General features: G+C 39.3%; 1 protein-coding gene across 17 annotated transcripts in view; it reads right to left on the bottom strand.

Annotated features, from left to right (window-relative positions):
* DMD (dystrophin) overlaps positions 1 to 20,119 on the bottom strand; it is a 2,761,517-nt gene that overhangs the window by 813,459 nt on the left and 1,927,939 nt on the right. For all 17 annotated transcript variants that reach the window (XM_075590265.1, XM_075590266.1, XM_075590270.1 and 14 more), the window contains 2 exons: positions 4,506 to 4,653; positions 3,585 to 3,734 (listed from right to left, as the gene is read on the bottom strand). In XM_075590265.1, coding sequence (XP_075446380.1) covers positions 3,585 to 3,734; positions 4,506 to 4,653 — 298 coding nt within the window. The remainder of the gene's footprint in view (positions 1 to 3,584; positions 3,735 to 4,505; positions 4,654 to 20,119) is intronic.

The following is a 20,119-nucleotide window of genomic DNA, read 5'->3' as shown; positions in this document are numbered from 1 at the left end:
ATTGCAAGCCAATTTGGGCGGAGAGCTGGAATTCTATATTTGGGCCAATCTTTTTACCAGCAGCATACTCCATAAAGGTATAGAACGATATAGTGTTGCTGATACATTCTGTTATAGGGGTAGGTCTCAGATCACCTAATTCTGTTTTGCTAAATAGTTCTTTGGAGTGGTCTGGCCCCTCCTTTCAGGTTCTTACCTTACCAATTCTCCAATAAGCAAAAAGGTAAATATATGTATATACAGTAAATATATTCCTGTCTCAGTATGAAGTTCACGCTCCAATGAAGAAGTGGTGAGTGTCTGTGACTAACATAAATAAGAACAATGTGTATATGCGTTTCACTAAGAAACTTGTGCACGCACAATTTTCCTTCATACTGAAGGAAGCTTTGTTACAGGTTTATGCCAGTTTTGAATTGCACTAAATCACAGATAACATTATGCTTCAATCATTTAACCCTTTGGACACTTTCACATCTTTTGCCAAGTACAGTCCACAGGACAATAAAAAATCATATAAATTTAGAATAGGTACCTGCTATTATTGGAGTTTCGCTTGATGGAATTAGAAGGCATGTATGATTTTTTGATCAGAAGATGCATCTAAATTTCTCCTTTGTTATTAGATAGGTTTAAAATGTAGAAGTTCACCAAAAAATTGCAAGCCAGTGTAGCTATATCTTGTTTTGGCTACTAATCTACTCTCCCTAACATTTAAGCCCTGGTATCAGTGCAGCAGTGTTAGGCCCATTCCGGGTTTCAAACCTGGGATCCTCCCGCATAATACTTAAGGGGCTGCACCATCAAATTTAGTTAGTGTTCTCTCCCCTGAGAGAGAGACTGTCCCAGGAAGCATGTGTGCAAGGCACTGACCACCTTTCATCCCCTCATCCCACCAGGGGGTGAGGGAAGAGATCAGGATAGACTCTGGAGGCCTCAAGCCCCAGGGTTGAGTCCAGGGACCATCCGGAGGAAGGAAAAGACCAGGGAATCAATTAAAGGCTGTATCCCGTGAGTTTGGACAATAAAGCCATTCCTGTTTTAAAAAATATACTCCTGCCTAGGACTGCAATCTATCAGGGGGAGTATCAGAGGCTTCTCCTGCAGGGATTGTCTCCAGCACTCCTAAACTCCCAGAGCCGAGGTGGACAAACCTGTAGCCAATAGTCAGAAGTGGCTAATTGGCCATCAAAGTGTTGCTAAGTGGAGTTTGCCAAAAAAACTTTAAAAAAAATGTGATCTAGATCTGATAAAACTAGCTTCTGTTACAACGGACAGTGCACCAGCAATGATTGGAAGAAAATCTGGATTTGTTTCTCGTTTGAAGCAGCATTTGAGTGAGAAAGGTGTGAAAAACATGTTGCCCTCCTTCCATTGCATTCTGCATCAGGAGAATGTGTGTGCTCAGATGCTCGGAAACGACACATGGAAAACTTTGATGGACATGTTTGGGAAAATCGTGAATTACATCCAAAATGGAAGTTCCCTCATCCATTTGCTTGTTTGTTGAGGCCTTGAACGAATGCGGTGATTGTGATTTCGAGGATCTTACTAACTATGCAAATGTGAGATGTGAGATGAGGAAAAGTTCTGGAACAGTTTACCTATTTGCTTCCTCAAATTAAAGATTTTCTTGTTGAGAAACATCAGATAGAAAAATGTTCTTACATTGAGAACCCTTCATGGCAGTGTGATTTACATTTTCTGTGCAGTATCATGGCTCAAATTAAACGTGAAGCTGCAGGGAAAGGGTAAAGTAATATGTGATCTGGCACACCGTATTCAAAAATTCAAGTCAAAACTGAACCACATTCTGGTACAAACTCAGAAGGACGATTTGACCCATTTTGCAAACTTGACTAGATTTCTAGAAATAAATGAGGAGTGTGGTCTACTCAATGTTAAGCAGCAACTCTACGTAAACTGGATAACAAACCTGTCCCAGAAATTTGAATCACGCTTTTCTGATTTCAATGACTTCAAATTGGCATTAAAAGTCTTGCGTAATCCATTCCACTTTGATATTACAAATTCAAGCAAAGACATTTCCACCCTTCTGTCTTTGGACAAGTGCAGGCTTGAAGATGATTTGCTTTCTCTTCACAGTCTGGAACACTTGAAAATGTACCTGAATTCTTCAGTCACAAATATGTGGAAATCTATTCTGACTGACACCGATCTCCCAACTTTGAAAACGGGCATTTCAAAATTATTGTCCACGTTTGAGGTCCATCCCTGTAGCCGCCCCCCTCTCGCAGCACGGAGGTGAGAGGGGGACCTGGCTACATTAACTTTCTATAAAAATTAATCAGATAAGTATTTCTAAATAATTGCATACTGTATATTTTATTGTTTCCATACTGTATTTCAACCAAATGCACTGAAAGGTTTTTAGTCTTTATGTAATCTCTTTCAGTAGAGCCCTATCTTGAATAGAGAACATTTTAAATGTGATTCTTCGTTTGTAACTATAAGTCATTCTGAAGCCATCATTACCATGTAAGATTAGAAAAGAACGGTAAAAAAACTAAATGTTTTTTATCAAAGGAATCAAATAATAAAGTGTTTGTATTTTTAAGACATCTATGTGAAACTTCCACTTTATGATCTATTAAGATGTAAGTAATTGAATTAACAAAATACCACATCCCACTGTTATCTGTCTAGATTAGATTTAATTTGAAGAAGAAAAAACAGCATAACAAAAGCAGAAACATTTTAAATAAACCCCTAAAGTTGTGTTACCTAATTTAAAGAACAAAATGTACAAAACACAAAGCACAATGCTAATTACTATACACTGGCGACACACTTTATTCGAGCTCGGCTAGTCCCACGAATTCGGGTATACCCGGGTGTATTGAGGTTTGTGACTGTTTTCTGCCCGAGTGCATTGAGGTATTTTCCAGGCAGGGATTGAAGCATTTTATTCCCGCTGGCTGCAATACTGCACAGTATATATATATATATACTGCATTACAATTCATGAATTTATGCCATCTGGTAGACACGCGAAGCATTGCAGCCTATTAAATCCTAATCATTATCATTTAACAGATCAGCCGCCCGTCAGCCAGGCATGAACCCAGGCTGGGAAGGCAAACGCAACGGGGCTTGTCAGAGGTGAGGAGCGGCCCATTCCAGGTATCTGCCAGGTACATACTGGGTATTTGCTCGAATAAAGTGTGTCGGTGCAGTACATATACCAGAGATGTCATGTTCTGACTTTATCTTAAACACTAATGGATCACACTGTACATTTTTTTTTATCATTCTAAAGACAGACACAATGAGGTGGATAAAAAAAGGAACAACTCCCTTTCCCCAACAAATTATAACAAACATACAAAGGTTCCCAAACTGCAGCTCCATTCATCCCCACCCCAATAAGAACTTAGAATAGGAGCAGTATGTTCCTATCAGTTTTCGCTCTTCATATTTTTAGTCCTACCTGTGATTTTCCCATACTGTATTTTTTCCTCAAAAAAGGTGATTTTAGATACTTAAAAAAAATGTTTTATGTCATTTAGTGTTGGTTTTTAAAGATGTAGGTCAATAATTGTTAATAGCATCTCTATACTAACCTTTATCCAGCGCTGGTTAGCCTCCTTGAGGCCACTTTCAATTTTGCGCTTCTCCTCTGGGGCGATAGTTGAACTTCCTAATGCTGTTCCACCAGTTTCATTTAATTGTTTCAAGAACTCTTTACGTGGTAGAATCTCTTCCACTCTAAACTGCAAAAGTAAAACATAATTTTTAGTATTATTATTTTTTTTAACTTTTTTTTTTACCAAATATGTTTGTCAGACTGAGAAGATATAAACATCTAATCCCTTGTGGTAAACTAAAACCCGAGTAATATTTTTATATTAATCACTTAGCATCAAGTAAAGTGAAAATATCGTATCAAGCTTCTAGTTTGTATGCATTTCCAAATGTCTCATCTCAACCACAAATTTCCAAAGGAAACACACGTGCCTTGAAAAAGAATAGGAAAGAGACAAACATATCAGCAACGTTTACATATGAAATAATTAACACCTGATATGGGTACTAGGTACATGGAAAATAAAAGGATATCAAGTGATATTTAATACTGTAATGACAAAATTTTTGTTTTACAATGGTGGCGCTGATTGCTTCTGGAACATGCATCTCATTAATAAACATGTAGAATAACTTAAGAATCTTTCCGTTTTTTGATGTGCCAGTTGTTTTTTCGCGTGCACAAACATTTACGAGCCTGGTGGCCTAATATTTGTTTGCATTCAGCAAACTATCCTTGGGATGGGAGTCCTTGATTGATGCGTGATATATTTGTAAATATCTCTGTCTCTCTGAAATGTGCAACATGAGACAATTTTAGAAATGCTAATTGTTCAACCGTTACTGTACAACAATCAACAAATGTCTTGGTATCCTATTTGAATATGTACTGCAACACACGGAAGGGACTGATTGCCAATAATACACTGCCAAGGGCAGAGAAATGCAGCTTGTGTTACCTCTACTTTTTCCAATAAGTCATTTAATTGTTGTTCATTTCCAGGCTTTGCTGGTGTAGCAGCAATGTCCTCTGCATCCTCTAACCAAATGCTGAATTTGTTAAGGTCTTCTTGTAATCCATATAACTTTTTCTTTTCGTCTTCTAGCCTGAAAAAAATATAAATAGGAAGATATTGCTGTACCATTTACTATACTCCGTGAGTAATTCAAGTTCTTAAAGTTGCAGTTCAATCTTTTTTAAAAAAAAAATTTTAATTAATTTTTTTACTTCAATAGTTTCATGTGGGCAATCTCTAATTACCTAAAGAACTGTATAGCTGCCAGTCAATTCGTTCTCCATGTATTGATCGGCGAAAATTGGTGACATCATTAGAGAAGGGATATGTTTTTCTTCTGCTTCTGTCACTCAGTGGAAGCTCATGAATATTCATGAGCACTCCTGCACTGACATGTGCTAGAGGGAGGGCAGCGCTGACAAAGGGGTGTGTCAGGGCTTGTGACAAGACATGAAGGGGCAGTGCCTTAGCAAATGGTTATTAAAATAGAATACAAGAAAATTGGTCTTTCAAAGTTGTTTTTTTAAAAACAGAAAATGCGAAAAGTATTTTTTCTTACTACAGAACTGATTTATTAAAAAGAAAACACACATGCAGGATATTGACTGAACTGCAGCTCTAATGACATTTGCAAGACAAAAACATCAATGACAAAATCAGACATGTGCTTGCTGTACATGTGCTATGAATGAACAGCTATTAAGTACAAAGCAGTTTGTTTTGCTGCAAGGAGTTTTTTTTCCCCTAGCTCTTTCCACTTTTTCTATAAAGGTATTTTTCTTTGGGGGGTGATATTTATAGCAAGTGGGACTCTAGCAAAATAGGACTGACTCATATTACTGATATATAACGCATATTACATTTACTATGATTCTGAAATGCTCTCTAATACAGCATAGCGTGGTATTTGGAACAGTATACATATGTGACATGCATGGAACAGTTAAACTCTGAGGCAGGGTTACTTCATTGTTATGCAAAATTGCATTTTTCTATCTTAAATTGTAATTTCACGTGCTGGTGCTAACACCTCTCGCTGCCAGAAGGATATGCAATGCATTATTGGTCAGTGCACTTCAAGCCCATGGAACAGCTAAAGGGATAAAACCCTGTACGCACACACAGTGCGTTTTCCTAAAGCACTAATATTATTTTGGAATCATTTCCCTTTCTGCTTGGATGCTTGCCAATAAAAGTGGGCATTTTTTTTTTTTACCTTAACACAATAATGTGCTGGTAGTTCTAGAACTCTTCATATTTCCTTTCCAATGCTGCTCGTGTAAAGAGATTGAGTAATACTCATAACTGTGGCAATGATGGGGAATAAAAATGTCTTCAAGTTGCAATAGTTCAGGTACTTGGAAAATAATAGGTATTTGAATGCCATCAACATGTTACCTGCCATCATATTATATCATTCTGAATTACTGGGTCCGGGAGCCTCCACCCATTTTGTTGATGCATCATTAAACCGATTCTGACTTCTCTAAGCCGAATTTATAAGCTATAGCCTTCCTTGAAAAAGTCATTTTCTCCACTGAGAATTTTAATTCAAGATTTCAAAATTCACTGCCTGTGTCTCAGCGTAATGGGATTTGAACCACTCACTGAGATTCTTATCCCCATCAAGAACAGTCATGCTTTTCATTGTGGATTTTTTTTTTACCTAAACATTGTTACATTAAGAGAATACCATTACATACTTGAACAGCTCTGTTTCTTTCTGTATCTTCCCCTCCCTCCCCCCTGTTCTTACTTTGGTATTTCTGTCCAATGTAAAATTAACAATAGCACTGTATTTTTTATCACGCTGTACACTTTTTGATCCAAAGTGTACATTTGCATACCCTTAAATATTGAATAAAAAGCAAAGGAATTAACGATATATTAAAGAATGTTGTATCTTGGAAAAAAAAGATGCAAGGTTGTCACCTCATTACAATACAAAACAACAAAAGGCAGTACTTTTCATAATATCCTGTTGATTATTTAAATGACTGAATAGCTACCACAAAAATAATATATTTTGACTTCGAAGATTTCAGTTGCAGCTATTATTTTTTGACATTTCCCTTGTTGTTTTTTTGTTTTTGCGATTTTGACTGTTTAAAACACAGGAAAGATGATAATATATTAGTTAGTGCAAAATGTTGCTTGAAATAGTTATAGGTCAAATATTTATTTATTAAAAAAAGGACATCCATTTTTATACAGATCAGAATTGTCATTAAGTGTGGCCACTTTCACTCAAGTTTTGATCTTGGTTCTAAAAAGTGTTTGCGCTTTGGTTTTAGCTTAATAAAGAGCTCAATTGGTTTGGGTTTTGGGTTTGAATTTGTAAAAATAAATAAATATGGGGGATGGGGAAAATGTCAGATTCATTTTTCTTGTTTCTTTCATTTTAAAATAAATAAATAACCTGGGCAAACGTAGCAACAATTCAAAGTTAGAAACATTTTACCCATGTTGTTATTATTATTATTATTATTATTTTTAAATGAAAGCAACAAGAAAAAAGGATCTGAAAATGAGCCTGAATTTTTGCAGATTCAACAGTTTGTTCCGAAGTTTTACACAAACTTGACAATTGAACTAGGAGGTTTGGTATTTTAAACCCACAAATGTGCCCATTCAAAGTTGTTATAAGGTGCAGCGTAAACCAAAGGCTAGATAACTTCATCAGGATTATTGTGGATGGTTCAAAAAAGAAGCTTTTTATTAGTTAACCTAATGCATTTTGTTACCTTCATCATCTGATATCTGAATTAAGTTGTGTGAAAATGTAATGCAGCCCTGAGCTCCACCCCCCCACTAAAAAATAAAAATAAAAAAGAAACCCATCTAACTACATGACTGTAGTAAAATCATTCTGCTCAGTGTTGTGTCTTCTTGGGGTTTCTGCCACTCGGCCTAGACAAAGCTTCCGATTAATGTTACTCAAGTGAGAATAGTTGGACAATTTAATAAGGCTGAGAGAGACACTTCAGTATATCTAAGCATTGCAAAAGAATTACATAAATGTTACAATAATGTGATTTTTCTGAAGCCAGGGTCACGTTTGATGTGTGAATGGCTCCCATTAGCATTAACTCAGTTCCCTTTTAAATCACTCCAAGCCCTGTAATATTTCCTCCACTTTATTGGGAAAAGCAGCAGGATACAAATACTTGTGGATGGTATGTAGTGGTGATTATTAGTTAGATACCGGTAAAAAGAGATGGCCTCACCATGGGAGATGAACAGAGAAGGGGTTCTGTACTCACTGTCTCCAGGGTGGAAAAGGAAGTGAGGGGCAGTGTGGGTAAAGGGAATAGCCTTGGGACAGACTATCTAGGCCATACAGGAGGGGGGGCAGACTAGCCCAATCTGGTGAGGATCTCAGAAACTGCAGTAGCAGCTCACTGATTTCATGCCCAGAGGCAAGAAATGCAACATTGTTGCAAGTTACACAGGCACAGTATGTGTGTGCAAACTCCATGCAGCTGGGAATAAGATCTGACAGGCAGAAGCTGCAAAGGAGAGAGGGGGGTGAGTCAGAAATGTAGTTCTTGTTCCATGACAGTGATGGATCACAGAGCATGACAAAATATCTAAACATGGGTTAGTGGTCCCATAATTGAGCTCTATTCTGTATAAGGCCTCGACTAGGGTGGCGCTGAGAGGGCGGGCGTGCTCACGCTGGCCGCTATGAAACACATTGAGGCAATGTGTGTGGCCAGAGTGAGCAGGCGCTTAGCCACCCACAAATCTCCCGGCCGAGCAGGGAGCGTGACGTCACCGAGCATGAGCGCCAGCGCGCGTGCTCCCTGCCTGGACGCAGACTTAAAGGGTAACACATTACCAATGCTCTTTCCTGCCTTGTGTGGTGATTTCATGTAAATTGACTGTGGGGCTGAATTCACATTTACTTTATGACACAGTAGCAGTCTTGGGTTTATCAGTTTACCCATCTGCAGTTTAAATAACTATACAAGACTATAATGACAAAAAACAAGAGATTTTGAGAACTAGAAGATCATTTTTAATTAAAGTCATTTAAAAAACATTTAATTAAAATTAAAGATGTGCTATTCCACAAGACACCTTCTGGCGCTGCGACATACTTTTACGGCACATTGAAGAGGACTGACCATAAGGTGTCTTCTGGCTCTTAAAGGTGTTTTATGGAACCGTACCACTTGGTAAACATGGCGCAATATCTTAACATTTTTTGGAATGGAAGGCCTGCAATTTACTTTGAAACTGATTTCCATGCAACTGACTTGAAAGGGTTGCAGTTTTAAAGTGTATACTACTGTAACTGGCTTCGCAGAGTAGATGAAAAAGAATGCCTGGGCAGCAGTCCTTTTAGCTTATGTACTGTATGTGATAAATTGCTTCTGCTGATTACACGGTTTCTAAAATTTGCTATAAGCTAACACTCCCTCCATCTATGATGAGAAAGCACTTGGATATACAAATACTACAGTAGAGTTGCTTCCATGATGTCAGCTTACAGTGAAGAATTCTGGCTCTTCTGATAGATTTATTGAGTGTTTTGCCACATGTAGTCAGTCATTTATTATAATATCGTGCATAGAACTGGATTTATAGCACAGAAACAGTTTTTTGCTGTTTACAACACATGCATGTGTAGTTGATGAACAGCACCAAAAGCTAAGGCTGTCACCTATATTATTTGTGCATGATTTCTGATGAAACTTGTGTTACTGACTTCTGTAATACAGATCTAGCCAATATAATATATTACTATGATTTATAAAGGTGTCAAAATGCAACACTAGTCTCTACAACCAACTAATTTAAAAACAAGTATTCTATTATTGCAGCCCACATGGTGACAGCTTTACTGGAATTGCCTTGCTTGTCGCATCAACCAGTAAGAAGCATCTGATTTGTCTAAGTTATGAAGAACTATTATAAATAGCACTTATGCCTATATAAAATCTCATATTCAATTTTGTAATAAAATTATGTTTTACCTAAATAAAGACACAGAATGTTGATAAATCAGCATCTTATGTGAATGCTGTTTTTCCCAAATTAAATATGCCCTCTTTGAGATCATGAATTCAATTATGCAGAAACATTATAGTTACTGTATAATAATATTCATGAGCTCTTTATCACTTGGATGGATATTTACATGTCTAGCGTCTACATTTATCTAGAAAAATATTTCAGCAATGAGCCATTATCAGACATCAAAGGAATGCAGTTTTTCCATTGAAGGAATATAGCTCAGTTTCAAAGTTGAGATTTAATATCTTAAATCAAGAAGTTGGGGACACACTCAGAATTTATTAGCATTCATTTCTTACAGGCTGAAAATTATTAACAGTGATTTATACAACTGCAAAGATTAAATATTACATATTTAGCAGAGGTCTCCTGGGTATGCACTTCAGTTATCCTTTTTTATCATCTCAAATTAACCTTGTAGTAAATGGACAAAATGTAGATATGAACATTATAGTGGATAGTCAAATATATATATATATATATATATATATATATATATATATATATATATATATATACAGTGTTCGACAAACCTATACATTTGCTCGCCCCGGGCGAGTGGATTTAACCCCCGGGCGAGTAAATATTGGCCCAAGCAGCACACGTTCGGTACTAGGTGGCGAGTAGATTTTTTGGTGATTTGTCAACCACTGTATATATATATATATATATATATATATATATATATATATATATATATATATATATATATATATATAACCCTGTCTTCCCATAAGAGAAGGCACAAAAGCAGCAACACTCAGATATAGCAAAAAGACATGTATTAGCAAAACAGCACACTATATATCATACACAGTGTTCGACAAACCTATACATTTGCTCGCCCCGGGCAAGTGGATTTAACCCCCGGGCGAGTAAATATTGGCCCAAGCAGCACACGTTTGGTACTAGGTGGCGAGTAGATTTTTTTTGTGTGGCGAGTAGATTTTTTGGTGATTTGTCAACCACTGATCATACATATGGGATATGAAGTGGCTACACTTACATTTCTGGGTAGATTCCATAAGTTGTGACTAGCTTGTGATGTCACATCTGTTAAACAGATGGGAATCATACTGGAGGTACACAGAAGCAGATACACGAGATGGGGAAATAATTTAAAGCAGGAACGTTTTGGTATCCCTTAAAATCAGCCTGAATTATTGGTCTATTGTTGTGGGGATATTTGTGTTTTCATTTTGCATTCCCTGGATCCTGAGTTTAGAAAGACACAAGCCCATATTTACTAAACAGTGCTAAACCCTAAGGTACTTTACGACCATTTTAAATGAATTAACTAGAAGTTGCCTTATGGTTGAGCACCGCTTAGTAAACACAGTATGGTGCATAGTGATATACTGTATGCTGCCAACTATAACCCAGATATATTAATCCATCTGCTTCGGGCAGCAATGGGGTTGAACAAAAAGGAAAATAATAATAACACCTTCATTTTAATAATTTTTTATATATATAAAAAAATTACACAGTAGTGGAGGATCAAGGTTATTTTACACTGTGCATTTTGGGGCTATTTAGAAACCTTATAGGGAGGTTTAACATGTCATTTTCACGGCCTCTTCTAATTCATTTGCATGGTATAAATACCCCTTTAATGAAGGGCACCGCTAGACACGCAAACACCAGAGCAACACATGGAAATACATTCCGACATGGGAACACTGATCCCAAAAAGCAGACGCAGCGTGATATTCAGATGTACCGCCATTACCTATGGGTGTCATAAATCCAATTCCTTGACTCTAAATGTATTTCAAATGCTGCTTTAAAAACAAACATGTAAATAAAAAAAGATAAGAACTCATCCTGTGAAATCCAGGACACAAATAAAAATGTACTCCTACCACATGAATGTTTTTATTGGTTAAAATTGAGAAATTATTTAACACATGCAGTATAGGAGCTTATTCACTAAACTTTAAAAAGGGACTTTAACACTTGTTAACAGCACCTTACAAGCGATTTTGCATGCGTAGCTATTCAGAAAGCTTCAATAAAACGCTTGAAAATGGCTTTTCCACAAGCGTTGGCACTCTTGCTATTACAAGCCATGCGGTACAGTAGCTCAAAAAATGGCCAAATTAATTTTTATTTTTTGCCAGTAACTGCTATTCACAAAGCTTAGAGATGCAAATTGTGGGTTAAAAACTTGCATTTTTTAATCATTACCTAAAGGGTGGTGAGATCGGAATCACAATTTGCAGAAGACAGAGTTTCTCTTATTTGTACTAAATAGGATTGAAGCCGCGGTTCTCCGGAGCTAACCCTCATTCATTTCAGCTTCGGAGACCCCTGGATTAAATTCTATGCAATAAATATGCAATTATAGCCCAGCTTCATTACATTAGTGACTAACCGCTAAGGTAATGAAGGGGTTCAATAGCAGCAACTGCTTTGTTGGTGGTAGAGAGGCTGGGTAAAGCTTCCCCAGGATGGGTGGTTAGGCCTCCCGGGAGGGTTGCGGGAGAATTTAACCCCTTCATTACCTTAGATGTTACTACCACTAAGGTAATGAAGGAGTTAACCCGTCCCGTGAGGCCTAACCACCCATCCCGATCAACTACCCCCTTCACCCACCCCCACTGCAGGGTTGCTGGCTAATGGTTTATTTTTAATGGGCAAATACGCTATTATCCAGATCTGGATCATAGGGGTTTTGCCCATTACTGTATGTATTGGAAGGGGTGGGGGGCGGTTTGTTGGGGGTAGCGAGGGTTGGTAGTAGGGTGTCAATTGATTGCTAATGTGGCTATCTATATCCCTGTTGATGGCATAAGTAAGCACAGTGACAATCAAGGGATACAATGGCTACTGCATTTTGTTATATTATTCTATTTTATTGCACTGTATTGTACAGTATATTGAACGGGCAAAAGCACTATCTGCCTTATTTGGCTAACAGCACTTTAGCCCATTCCCTTTGCAGTGGTGTTGGTGGTAGAGTCGGTGGGTGAAGGAGGTTGTTGCCCCGGGGTGGGTGGTTAGGCCTCGTGGGAGGGGTTACCCCCTTCATTACCTTAGTGGTAGTAACCGCTATGTAATGAAGGGGGTTAGCTCCTCCCGCCTCCCAGGTGGCCTAACCACCAAGCAGGGGGTCCCTGCACCAGAAATTAATGTGGTTTAGCTCCAGAGAACCCCTGATCCAATCCTATGTTATTAAAATGTCAATTTAAACTGCACGATCGCTGGTAAGAGCTGTGCAGGGAGATGCAGCTCTTTCACGCTGCAGGAGCAAAATGAAAAGTTACGTTCATTTCCCTCTTTAAGCCACTACAAATAAGCACTTGTTATTTTTTTACCAAACGCAAAAAAAATCCTTGATTTTTCTTAGCAAATACCGGTTTTACACAAATTTCATAGCGTTCGGTAGGAACATGCGAACCCATTCGATAAATTCTAATGTATTGAAGTTTAGTGAATAGGTCTCATAGTGATCTAATAAAACAACAGCACAATCTACTAGAAGAAAAGCAGATGTTCATTTGTCTTCATATTCAGTGGCTTGGAATGGTTTATATGTAAGTCTGTTTAATATCATTATAGTCATTTCATTTCCCACAATGACAAATCTTCTGTTGATTGTTATTGCAGTTCACAGATGTTTGAAGGCACTTTTGCTTAACACCTTTAATCAATAGAGCATAATGCTTAAAATATATTATCGGCTATGGGAAATAAAGCATTACAATAGTTTATTTTAATTTTTTTAAAGAATGTAATGTCAGTGTGAAAATACAATGTTACTTTCCATTGTAACACCATTTACACTAAAAATAAACATGGAAGATCTGTACAAAATCCTCAGAATAACAACATTCCAAGCTCATGATGATATTGTTATTCCTTCTACACCACTGAAAAATACACCTCATACCTATTTGATTTTTATTTGAATAGTGTTTGTACATTACAATATTAAGACCTTCATTTGCTAAACTTCGATATTGATGTCGCTGTGTGTTAATGGTAAAAAATGGGTTATTTATACTGCCGTACTTACTAAAGGTTTAACGCTTAAATAATATAATAATTACACTTTTTGCATCAATAAAATTAGTTATCTACATCAAGGGTGTGCAAACTGGGGGGCATGCGATTTTCTAGGGGAGGGGGGGGGGGCACGTCAGTTACAGAGACCCCGCGCTCTTCCCCAAGGCATTTAAATTAAATGCTGGGGGAGGTTTGAGGCCTCTGTAACTTCTCTTGTGTGCTCTCAGCTGGCTCATCTGCGATGGTTCGCCAGTAACAAGGCGGGGTCAAATGGCAATGGTGTATCACACGACATCGTGACATCATAAGACGCCGCCAAAGCCAGAGAACAGGTAAGGAGGGGGGGCGCAATCAGGGGGAGAGAGCAGACAGCGGGACGGGAACAGGAAAGTTTGCGCACCCCTGATCTAAATGTTATAATAGATGCAAAAAAAATGGGTGGTATAAGTAATAGACCAGCTAGGTCTATAAAACCAAGCAACCATTGTGTACAGGTTATGAACCACAACATAATGTGGAATACACTGTGACATATATTCAGTGCAGTGAAATAAACAACTAGAGTGGTGTACTGTAAAACACTAAGGGGCTTATTCTGTAAGTTCCGTTATCGTTGTACCGAGCGATCTGCACGGGAAGCCCCTTTCAAGACAAGGGTCATTCCATGCAGATACAGAACATATGGTTCGGCGCTAACGGAGCTTACAGAATAAGCCCCTAAAACTCTAATCAAAGTGACTTGTGTGCAATTAACATAGAAGTGCAAGTGAAAAAAAAGGAAATTTATTCCAAAATATCCTCCACTCAACCTTCCACAAAGAAACAGTTTTACGGTTTCTTCAACCAATGTTCTTCAAAGAAAAAAGGGGGGAGCCAGGCGTGTATAAGAGAGGAACAAAGGAGACACAATAAAATAATATCGTCGGGGCTCTCATATATAAAGATATGACAATCAGTGGCAGTGTTGCGATGTGGATGATATAGGCGATCTCAGGAAGAAGAGAAAAAGAAAAGCCACCATAGCGCAATATGTAAAATCCTACAAGCTTTATAAAGGATAAAACATCCACTCCTTCAGAATGCGCACTTACTAGATGGCTATTCTTTAAGGCAGTATAACAAGTACAATGAATACTGGTGGGGACGACGCTCTCACCGCCTCCACAACACAACGCTGGTGCAGCCACTCAAAATGTTGTGCCAGGATTGTAAATTAACATGCCAATGAGACTGCATCGCCAAATTACATATGCAAGAGTGTTACATTTAATTACAGTGTTACAAATGAGCACCCAAATGAAGAATGAATGGATAATCACCCATTCACATGCTACTCACTAAACTCCGATACTTGGTGATATTGTGCTACCGACAAAAATATCACCAATTTTTATCACCTTAGGCTGGCCCTAGGCCAATTGATTTACATGGGAGAAGGAGTGGCTTAGTGAGTAAAGACAGTGACTGGCACTGAGTTTGATGCAGGGGAACCTGGTTCAATTCCCAGTGTCGCTCCTTGTGACCTTGGGCAAGTCACTTTATCTCCCTGTGCCTCAGGCACCAAAAACATAGATTGTAAGCTACATGGGGCAGGTACCTGTGTCTGCAAAAATGTCTCTTTAAAGTGTTACGTGAAACTAGCAGCGCTATACAAGAACATGTTATTATTATTATTATTATTATTACATGGGAGAGATAAGACTAGCCAACCTAGAATGGATAATAATAAAAATACATATCTACAATGCTTAACTTTTTAATATATTAGCCAATTAGAAACCCAAGTGGCCAGCTAGTCATGGTCAAACCATTAAAAAGGCTTAAAATTTGCACCTAAAGATGTCATGCATTTTGTATTTTATTGGTGGGGTGTTGATGTTGTACGTTAACCCCTGAAGGTGTTGCCTTTGCAATGCATTGGTAGCCTCGGGCATCAATGGGTTAAATCATTTTCTGCCATAGGTTGTATTTTTTGTTGTTTTTATTTTTTAAAAGGCTCATTACATAATCCTTTGGTGAAAAAGTGTTATATTTCCAATTGCCAACAAATACGCCTACATCGCAAGCGGTGATTAATGTAGATTTCCGAGTTAACGCTTATTTTTAGGAATGAAATGTTTTTGGAGTTTCTAAATGATTGAATATTAGAACCCAATTATGAATATGTAATTCTTAGTAAATACGGAACAATTCCAATCAAAATATTGCTGCCATTCAATTTCTACTCATTTTTAGGGCAGCAATATCGACCTTTAGTAAATCTCGGCCTAAGAATAAAATACACTCATATAAGACTATTTATATTTAAATGTTGAACTGTCTTTTGACTTTCTGAACGTATCAATGCAATGTATTGACTTATTGTTCAAGATATAAACATTGAATAATTGAATTTTTTTTTACAGCTCATATGCAAGATAGATATAAACATATGTTTTATCAAATGAGTGGCCGAAAATGAAAATGTGTGAAAATATCAGGGTACATTAGATTATTATCGCTTTTACACACATTCACTTTTGTCTGATGCTTGCATCAATGCAGCACCCATGTATCTCTGTGTTTCTCCAGCAAAGGTCTGCATATATATTGGTGCTTCACTGCTAGAAATGTATGTATGTATGTATGTATGTCTTTATTTATATGGCGCCATTAATGTACATACTGTAGCGCTTCACAGTAGTAATACATGTGACAATCATATAAATAACAAATAATACAAATATCAGATCATGGGAATAAGTGCTTAAGACATAAATGTAACATTGTGGAAGAGGAGTCCCGAAGAGCTTACAATCTAATTGGTAGGAAGAACGTACAGAGACAGTAGGAGGGCATTCTATTAAGTGTGTCTGCAAGGGGCCAAGCTTTATGTATCATGTGTGTAGTATTAGTCACAGTGCTACTCATATGCTTCTTTAAGCAAGTGTGTCTTAAGGTGGGTCTTAAAGGTGGATAGAGAGGGTGCTAGTCGGTATTGAGGGGAAGGGCATTCCAGAGGTGTGGGGCAGTCAGTGAGAAAAGTTTAAGGCAGGAGAGGGCTTTAGATACAAATGGGTAGAGATAAGACATCCTTGAGCAGAACGCAAGAGTCGGGATGGTGCATAGCGAGAAATTAGGGCTGAAATATAAGGAGGAGCAGAAGAGTGAAAAGCTTTAAAAGTGAGGAGGAGAATTGAGTGCGAGATGCGTGATTTGATGGGAAGCCAGGAGAGTGATTTCAGCAGGGGAGACGCTGAGACAGATTTAGGAAAGAGTAGAGTGATTCTGGCAACATCGTTAAGGATAGATTGTAGGGGAAACAGGTGAGAGGCAGGAAGACTGGACAGCAGGAGGTTACAGTAATCGAGACGGGAGAGAATGAGGGCCTGAGTCAATGTTTTAGCAGTCGAGTAACAGAGGAAATGTATCTTTGTAATATTGTGGAGGAAAAAGCAACAGGTTTTAGATACATTTTAAATGTGAGGGGAGAATGTAAGAGGAGTCATGTGTGAACCCTAGGCAGTGTGCTTGGGCCACTGGGTGAATGATAGTACTTCCAACAGTAATGTTGAAGGAGGTAGTAGGGCCAGGTTTGGGAGGAAGTTTGAGGAGCTCTGTTTTTGCCATGTTAAGTTTTAGGCCTCGGTCCCGCTGCGCTCGTTGGCGCGGGCGGCGGGTCGCGAGTTCCCCACCAGCAGGGGAATCCTCGCGAGCCGGTCCCGGTCCCCACTGGCTGCACAGCTGATTACACGCTGTAGCGCGTCAGCCGCTGGAGACACCAGAGAATGGTGTTTTCTAGCTTTGACGCGTGACGTGTGTGGCTGTGAGCCAATGGGGAGGGGAGGCTTCGGGAGGAGGAGAGGCTTCGGGAGGAGGAGAGGCTTCGGGGAGCGGGGAGGAGTGTGGAGGGACAGCAGGTGAGTGCCTTTCTCTGTGTGTGTGTCTGAGTGCGTGCATGCCTATCTGTGTGTGTATGTGTGTGCCCGAGTGCGTGAGTGCCTGCCTCTGTCTGTGTGTGTGTGTGTATGAGTGCCTGCCTGTGTGTGCGCGCGTGTGTGTGTATGAGTGCGTGAGTGCCTGCCTGTGTGTGTGTGTGTGCGCGCGTGTGTGTGTATATGAATGAGTGCCTGCGTGTGTGTGTTTAAACTTACTTTCCAGCTCCAGCTCCAGCCCGAGTCCGTGGAGGGAGGGGGGGGAGAGTAGCGGGTCCCTCCGCTCAAGCCACGCCCCCCCTCCCTGTCAAACCGCCCACCTCCCGATCAAACCGCCCACCTCCCGCCCACCTCCCACCTCCCGATCAAACCTCCCACCTCCCGCCCACCTCCCGCTCCGGCTCCCGCTCCCTACAGACCGCAGATCGCGGTCTGTGTATCTCAGCGCACCGCCTGTCAGCAGCGCAGGTGCGCTGACTCTGGGAGCGGGGCCTTAGCCTAAGGCGACGGAGGGCAATCCAGGATGATATTGCAGAGAGACATTCAGAAACTTTGGTCTGTACAGCAGGTGTAAGGTCAGCGGTTGAAAAGTAAATTTGTGTGTCATCAGCATAGAGGTGATATTTAAACCCAAGAGATGTGATTAGGTCACCTAGAGAAAGTGTGTACAGAGAAAAGAGAAGAGGTCCCAGGACAGAGCCCTGGGGTATCCCCACAGAGAGATCGATAGAGGAGGAGGAGGTGTTAGCAAAAGAGACACTGAAAGTACGATGGGAGAGGTAGGAGGAGATCCAGGATAGATCTTTATTACGAATACCAAGTGTATGGAGAATGTGAAGGAGAAGAGGGTGGTCCATGGGGTCAAATGCTGCAGAGAGGTCGAGTAATATGAGCAGAGGGTAATGACCTCTGTCTTTGTCAGCATGGAGGTCGTTAGTTACAGTATTTTAGTGAGGGCTGTTTCAGTGGAGTGAGCAGTGCAAAAGTCAGATTGTAGAGGGTCTAGGGTAGAATAGGTGTTGAGAAAATGGAGCAAACAAGAGAATACAAGACGCTCAAGGAGTTTAGAGGCAAAAGGCAGGAGGGAGACAGGTTGATAGTTAGAAAGACAGGTAGGGTCAAGCTTGCAGTTTTTGAGTAATGGTATAGCTGTTGCATATTTGAAGGAGGAGGGAAAGGTACAGAACCTGAGCAGAGAATTTTATGACCACCATATTCTCAACCTAACATTCGAATATATTATTTTTCTCCATGATATGTATTGTCACCACTCTATAGTTATTATCTTGCATTGCCAAACTATCTCAAACCCATCAACAGTTTTGAGCCATTTCAAGTTTTAATCCAACTGCATTCTAGTCACTATACTCCTTTCTATATCGGTTAAAGATGCCAATTGGGCCATTTCATCCGCAGTTCCCCAGCTAAATCCATGGGGAATTGTGTCTGATCGGCCGCTTTGGCTGTTACAGTATAAGTAAAAATGGGGGAATTATTCGCCAACATCTGAATTCACAGCAAATATGACATTTATTCGCAAGTGAGAAAATTTGGCAATTGTTCAATAAAACATATATTCTCTTTACTTACGAAAGCCTTTACAAATGTGTATGAAAATCATTGGCTAGCCATATTAGACATAATCACAAACATGGCATTCCAGTCTGGGATAAACAATACAAAATAGCGCTATTCGCCAATGATGCACTCATGAAATTATCTAAGCCACTTATATCATTGCCAAACCTGTTTCAAGAACTCTGGGTATTTGGAGGGCTCTCAGGATTCAAAACAAACGTCAATAAATCAGAGGCCCATAATATCAATATGCTCAAAATGGTCACTAAATTAATCTCTGTTAACTTTGAGTTCAAATGGTGTAGCGAAGCCCTGAAATATCTAGGCATACTTTTGACAAACTAATATTTTTCTTTGTACAGAGTGAACTTCCCGGGTCTACTGAAGACCCTTAGAGGTGATCTTGCTAGATGGTCCACCCACAAAATATATTGGATTGGTAAAATCAATGCAGTAAAAATGAATCTCCTCCCAATAATTTTATATTTGTTCCACACGCTCCCAATACCGATCCCACTAAGGGACAATAAAGATCTACAATCCCATATAAAAGATTTTATATGGAACAAAAAAAACCCCAGGGTGGCTAGGAATATACTATGCTAGTCCAGATTAAGGGGAGGACTGGCTCTCCCATGCCTGCTCTCTTATTGCAAGGCAGCAAAATTCAGTCAAATCCTAGCATGACATTCTGACATTTCATGCAAGAGATATGTGGAACTGGAGGCGGATTTACTGTCCCCTCTGGCCTTTTGATCGATTTTGAGGTCCTCCAGGCTCTCCAAAAAGAGAGCAAGTGGTTGTCTGCCAACGATCTCTCACAATTTATCCATATGGAACAAATACAAAAATAAATCTGGCCTTACCTCTGAGGGTTCGATAATAGTTCAAGATTTCCCCCCGGGCCTTGTGTTGTCCACTTTCGAGGCGTGGATATTGAGAGGATTCCACAAGGTAAAGGATGTTATGAACAAACTCAAGGTCCTCTCTTTTGCTTCCCTTATGCAACTATGTGGAATCCCGAAAGGTTAG

The sequence above is a fragment of the Ascaphus truei genome, chromosome 3 (genome assembly GCF_040206685.1).
Source record: "Ascaphus truei isolate aAscTru1 chromosome 3, aAscTru1.hap1, whole genome shotgun sequence".
Classification (NCBI taxonomy): domain Eukaryota; kingdom Metazoa; phylum Chordata; class Amphibia; order Anura; family Ascaphidae; genus Ascaphus; species Ascaphus truei.
Note: the sequence above shows the minus strand (reverse complement) of the source record. Positions and strands in the feature narration are given on the sequence as shown.